The sequence below is a fragment of the Diadema antillarum genome, unplaced genomic scaffold (assembly GCF_040938485.1).
Source record: "Diadema antillarum isolate AM-2024a unplaced genomic scaffold, OU_Dant_1.0 scf00000077, whole genome shotgun sequence".
NCBI lineage: Eukaryota > Metazoa > Echinodermata > Echinoidea > Diadematoida > Diadematidae > Diadema > Diadema antillarum.
In genome coordinates this window covers 1519170-1525289 of record NW_027270966.1, presented here as the reverse complement: position 1 = coordinate 1525289, position 6120 = coordinate 1519170, and the positions used below count along the sequence as shown (strand labels likewise).

The 6120-nt window shown below is 47.7% G+C and overlaps 1 protein-coding gene across 1 annotated transcript; it reads right to left on the bottom strand.

Annotated features, from left to right (window-relative positions):
• Positions 1-333: 333 nt before the first annotated feature.
• On the bottom strand, positions 334-6120 carry LOC139717572 (uncharacterized). Its single transcript, XM_071629079.1, has 2 exons — positions 5506-6120; positions 334-5010 (listed from the first exon to the last, which is right to left on the bottom strand). The coding sequence occupies exons 1-2, from the start codon at positions 6118-6120 to the stop codon at positions 334-336; spliced, it is 5292 nt and encodes a 1763-aa protein (XP_071485180.1).

Genomic DNA, 6120 nt, shown 5'->3' with positions numbered 1-6120 from the left:
AGCTTGGGTGTTCTACTATGCAAATTAGGGTACTGGACAGAGCATGCATTGTTTTGGGGTTTGGGGTTGCTCTACTATTTCGGGGGTGTTAATGTCTACCTGTTGAGGGATAGTGTTGTCAATATTAAACTTCTTATGCCGCTACATACCGGCCCCCAATGACCTGACTACAGGAAGGTCATTTCTTACTTCATATAAAGGCGGCATTCCTAACAGATGTACTTAAACTTTTGACAACATTTGAACGGTTGAACATCAAACATAAACGATACTTCACTTCTTGCTAAACTATCACGTATAGCTGTGAATATCAACATTGACAATGTTATCACTCTACTGGTCATCTGCAGCTTCCAGCATACAGAGTTTGGAGATCGGTCTCCTAAGAAATACAGATCCCACTTTGATTTCCGCCTGGCGGACTAGTCCGTCTTTACCCGGGTACACCCGGGACACCTTTCCAAGCGGCCACTGGCCTCTCGGTGCGCGTTCATCTGCCACAAGGACTAGATCATTCACAGCCAAGTTTCTACGCGGAATCAACCAGTTCTGTCGTTCTTGTAACAGAGGAAGGTATTCTGCTTGCCATCTCCGCCAGAAGATCGTCGCCAGATACTGTACTTGTCTCCACCGGCGCCTTCCGTAGCAGTCTCCCTTGTCAAACTTGCCGAGTGAAAGGCTGGGGTTCTGTTTCATCAACAGCAAGTGATTGGGGGTCAGGGGTTCGTTCTCCTGTGGATCCATACTCAACTGAGTAAGGGGGCGTGAGTTTAGAATACCTTCTACTTCTACCAGCACAGTAGACAATACTTCGTCAGACACTGTCTGTTGTCCGAGCAGGCTGCCTAGAATCTTTCGAATCGATCTCACCATTCTTTCCCACACCCCACCCATGTGACTCGCGGTTGGGTTATTGAAAGACCAGTGTATTCCTTGGTCTAGGAGGTAGTTGTTCACCTTGGACTGGTTGAGGGACTGTAAGCTCTCACGTAACTCTCGTTCTGCGCCCCTGAAATTTGTCCCATTGTCGCTCACTATCTTCTCTGGCTTGCCTCTCCTAGCAATGAATCGTCGCAAGGCATTGACGAATGAATCTGTATCGAGCGAGTGAGCGACTTCAACATGAACTGCTCTGCTGGTCATGCAGGTGAACAGACAGCCATATCTCTTTACTCTACTGCGGCCTTGTTTCACCAGAATCGGCCCGAAGTAGTCGACTCCTACGTATGTGAAGGGGGGCTTGTCTGGTGTGACTCTGTGCAGTGGAAGCTCAGCCATCATCTGTTCCATTCTCGGTGCGTTCCTCCTCTTGCACTTGAAACATTTTCCTACAACCTTCCTCACTGCAACTCCTCCTCTCATCACCCAATACCTGGTTCTCAGGGAGGACCACGTCATTCCTGCTCCAGAATGTCCTACCAGATGGTGATGGTGTAAAATGAGGAGCCTCGTAACGTGATGATCATGAGGCAAGATGACAGGATGTTTCTCATCGTAGTCAAGAGGAGCATTGCCGAGCCTGCCACCGATTCGGACGATACCGTCTACCACGATTGGATTCAGCTTTTTCACAGCACAGCTTTTCAGTTCCTTGCCGTCGAGATAATCACCAAACACACCTCTTTGCATGAATTTGATGATGTCTCTCTCCGCTTCTATCAGCTCTTCTGCTGACAATGAAGACTTCATGTCGCCGTTCCCTTCACCCTTTGCCTTTGCGAGAAGCCATTTCTTGTACCGGAGAAGCCACGCCATGGCTCGCTTCAACTTATTCCATGAAGAATATCTGCTGAAGAGGTCTTGCATGTTACCTCTTACAGAAGTCGCAAACACATGAACCTCTTTCTTCACTTCCGGGTCACTTCTTGGAACCTCAAGCACATCTGGAGGTGAAGGCCAGAACTTCTCTTCCTTTGCAAGGAAATCCGGTCCGATAATCCAGCGCTGATCTTTCAGAAGCTCGGATGCTTTCAGTCCACGAGATCCATCATCTGCTGGATTTGATTTTGTGTCGACATGTCTCCATTGCTCAGAAGCAGAGGACGCATGGATTCGTGCGACTCTGTTCGCAACGAACGTCTTGAATCGTCTGCTTTCACTTCGTATGTACTGTAGGACCGCAGTAGAGTCAGTCCAAAAGACAGTCTCATCGATCTTGATTTCGAGCTCTCCCTTGATGCATTGGTCCATGGTCACTGCAAGGACAGCAGCCATCAGTTCCAATCTTGGGATTGACACCACCTTCATTGGCGCTAATCTTGACTTCCCTAGGACAAATGCACAATGTACTGCGCCTGACTTGCTTGTCAGACGTAAGTAGGACACAGCCGCGTATCCAACTTCAGACGCATCACAGAAGTGATGGAGTTGAGTGGATTCAATTTCCTGGAATCCCTCCGGCTTCAGACACCTGCTTATTTGGATCTTCGTGAGCAAAGGCAAATCATTCAGCCACTCTTGCCATCGTCTTTCTTCTTCGGGTGATATCTTTGTATCCCAAGTCAAATCTCGTCTGCATAGGTTCTGCAGGAGTACCTTAGCTGGTAGCACGAATGGGGCGAGGAAGCCCAAAGGGTCATAGAGGGAGCTTGCAACAGACAAAATCCCGCGCCTTGTTGCTGGCTTCTCCTTTACCTGGACTTCAAACTTGAAGGAGTCCGTTTCCATGTCCCACAGGATTCCAAGTGTCCGTTGAACTGGCAAATCCTCGAGATCCAGATTCAGCGCGGACTCAGCCCTCTCTGACTCGGGAATTGAAGCAAGGACGTCTCGGTCATTGCAGAGCCATTTAGTCAATCTGAAACCGCCTTGGGCTAGAAGGCATCTCAGGTCTTCCACCAGACTCATTGCATCATCTCGGCACTTCACAGACTTTAAACAGTCATCCACGTAGAAGTTGTTCAGAACTGTATCGATGACTTCTTTGTTGAACTGTCCAAGAGCATCTTCTGCAGTCTTTCTTAGTGCGAACCCCGCACAACTTGGCGAAGATGTCGCACCGAAAAGATGTACTGTCATGCGATATTCTGTAGGCTCCTTGGACAGGTCACCATCCCTCCACCACAGGAATCTCATCGCATCTCGGTCTTTGACTGGAACCTTGACTTGGTGGAACATCCCCTGCACGTCGGCAACAAAGGCAACTCTTTCCTGCCTGAATCTTATGAGTACTCCGGCCAAGTTGTTGGTTAGATCAGGTCCTTGTAGTAGCTGATCGTTGAGAGCTGTGCCACGATAGCGAGCAGCGCAATCAAAGACTACTCTCACCTTCTCCGGTTTGTGAGGGTGCACGACTGCATGGTGTGGGAGGTACCACTTCAACTCCTGCGGTTCGTTTGATTTATTTTCTCCACCGTCTGAACTCTTGGATTGGTGATCAGACTCGTCTTTCACCTCTTCTGCGTAGCCATTGGAAATGTACTCGCCTATGGTGGTTGTGTACCTTTCATGGAGTGCTTCATCTTTCTCCAGCTTCTTTTTGAGGTACTTCAATCTGACTTCTGCCAGATAGCGATTCGATGGCATCTCAGGTGGCCAGTATCGCCATGGTAGGCCGACTTCATGATGGCTACCAACCTTCCTTGCTGTATCTTCCATCATCTTCAAAGCCCGCTGGTCCTCAATTGACATGCCCGTCTTCTCTTCCTGGAGATAGCCTCCAAAATCCAGCTCCCAAAACTGTTTGAGTTGGCTGTGCAGAGGGTCTTCTTCTTGTCTTACGAAGTTGACAGTAGCTGATGAGGATCTGCTCTTGGATGACGTCGGTCCCAACAGACTCCATCCCAAAGGTGTGCGCACAGCATATGGCTCCTTAGGATTGCCCCTACGTTGGTCTAACACCCAGAAGGCTTCCGGGGTGTCTCCTCCAATCAGGAGCTGTACTTCTTCCTCATCAATGTAGGGCAGTGTGATCCCCTTCAAGTGAGGCCATCCAGCCAAGTCTGCCTTTGTAGGAATACAAGTGCGTGAGATGTTCATCTCCTTGACAGTCCAAACCTTAGGAAGATTGATGGTCTTTCCGTCCGTGATGTTGCTCACTGTCAGCCCAACTTCCAAGCCCTTCTGCTTAGATAGACTGTTACCGACAGTAGTCAATTGGAAGTCCTTTGGAGCTCCTTGTATGCCTAACCGCTTCACCAGTCTGTCGCTGCAGAGAGACACATCACTTCCTTCGTCCAATAATGCCCAAGTTTGGATTACTTGGCCACTTCCTGTAACATTTACAGGAACGACGCGGAGGCAGACCTTTTTCCTCGATGAAGAGGTACTGAGACACTGACCTCCTTCTGTCTTTGATGCTGTTGGATCACTGGTTGCAGTCGCCATGCTGGTCCCAGTTGATGATGTAGGCGCGGATGAATCATTCCGTCTTTCTTCCCTTTTTCCGCTTTGTGGAGGATGAAGAAGAGTATGATGTTTCCTGTTGCAACCAGCTTTCTCACACTGTGGTTTTGCTGAACATCCAACAGCGAAATGAGAAGGCTGAAGACAGTTATCACATAGACGTAGTTGTCTGGTAAGTTTGATGCGATCAGAAAAGGGTCTTTCCTTGAATTTCTGACATTTCTTGAGTCCATGCTGCTGGCTACAACAGGGACATTTCACTCCTTGTGGGTATGCAGTAGAAGTTTCACTCCTCATACTTGCCTGAGTGGTGAAAGTCATGCGTTGAGGTCCCTTCTTTGGCCCACTTCCTACAGCCGGCTTTGATGACTTCTTTATGTTCTGTCCGAACATGTTGCTCGCAAGCTTTGCCGACTGCTCGATGAATTCAGTCATGCTCTCGAAGCTTGGACAGACCCTGTTGTTCATCATCCTGTGTGCCTGCTTGGCCCACTCAGATTGTAGGTGCATTGGTAGGAGGTCTTGAATCTTGAGAAGATTGTCAGAACTATTCATATCGGCTGAATATCCCATCTGAGAGAGGACCATTTGACACCTGCGCATGTCCCTTGCCAAGTCCCACAGTCTCGCTCCATCGTTCGGCTTCACCTGTGATCGATTCAAAACCTGCTGTATATGGGAATGAGAAACAATGTATGGTTGGCCGAACTGCTCAGCCAAAATCTCTCTGGCCTTACGATAACCTTCCTTCGCACCCAACAGAACACAATTCTCAATGCTTTGTCTAGCTTTACCAGTACAATATTGTATCAGGTATGTTAATCTCATACGATCATCACATGTCTTGTCTGCTACGACTACATCAAAATTGTTCATGAAACTCCAATACTCTATTGGATTACCACCAAATGTCACTAGTTCTGGTTTTGGCATATTTGTTGCCAAATTAAAGGCCTGAAACATGTGAGACATGTTATTTTCAAGAGTAGCAGCATCATTTTCACATTTGACTTCTCTACTTGTGAAAACTTGGGCATGTGGGTTAAGCTCTTTCTTTACTGCTGGAGAAGATTCAAGATTTGTACTCTCTACCTGAACATTGTGATTTTGCACATTAACTTCTTGAAGAGGTTCACCTGAATGAAGTTCTTCATTTACTACCTCTTCTTCCCACAACTTTTCTTCTACCTCTGCATTTGTTAACTCATCTTCGATCTCCATCCTTGCTAACTCCTGACCTAACTTAAACTGTTCCAGTTTCACCCTTTGTGATCTTTCAAACTGCACTTTCTTGAGTTTGGCCAGTTCCCTTTTCACTTTCGCCTCCCTCCGCCTTGTAGACGATGAACTCGCGCTGCTCCTTCGAGATGACCGGCTGCTAGTCGTTGTCGCAGACCTCACAGAAGCGTTGTCGTCATGTCGAACCGATTCAGCGCCACGCCTCTCACCAGCCTCCTTCCAGTCCCTCAGTCTGCCACGAAACTCCTCTATGTTCTGTTTGCTCTGTTCGAATTTCTCTAATGCAGTTTCCGCATCGGCACCAACTAGCTTGCTATGATATTCTCTGAATCTGCCTTCATACAGCTGGAACACACTTTCAAGCTGATTGTACTTCTTCAAAACTGCATCCTTGTTATCAAACGTCGCCATAAGAACCTCGAGTTCCTTGTACATTTTAGTAAGGCTACCCATGTAACCTTGACAGGACTGTCGCAATGTTTTAACCTCATCTTGAGCTGGTTGAGAGATTTCAGATTCATGTCCGGTGCTCTCCAT

What these genes read in the sequence shown, in the direction of transcription:
- LOC139717572 (XM_071629079.1), bottom strand. Translation starts at nt 6,120, where the DNA reads ATGGAGAGCACCGGACATGAATCTGAAATCTCTCAACCAGCTCAAGAT. An exon ending in AAAAGTTGTGGGAAGAAGAG is followed by an intron (nt 5,011 to 5,505) that starts GTAGTAAATGAA and finishes CATATACAGCAG; the next exon opens with GTTTTGAATCGATCACAGGT.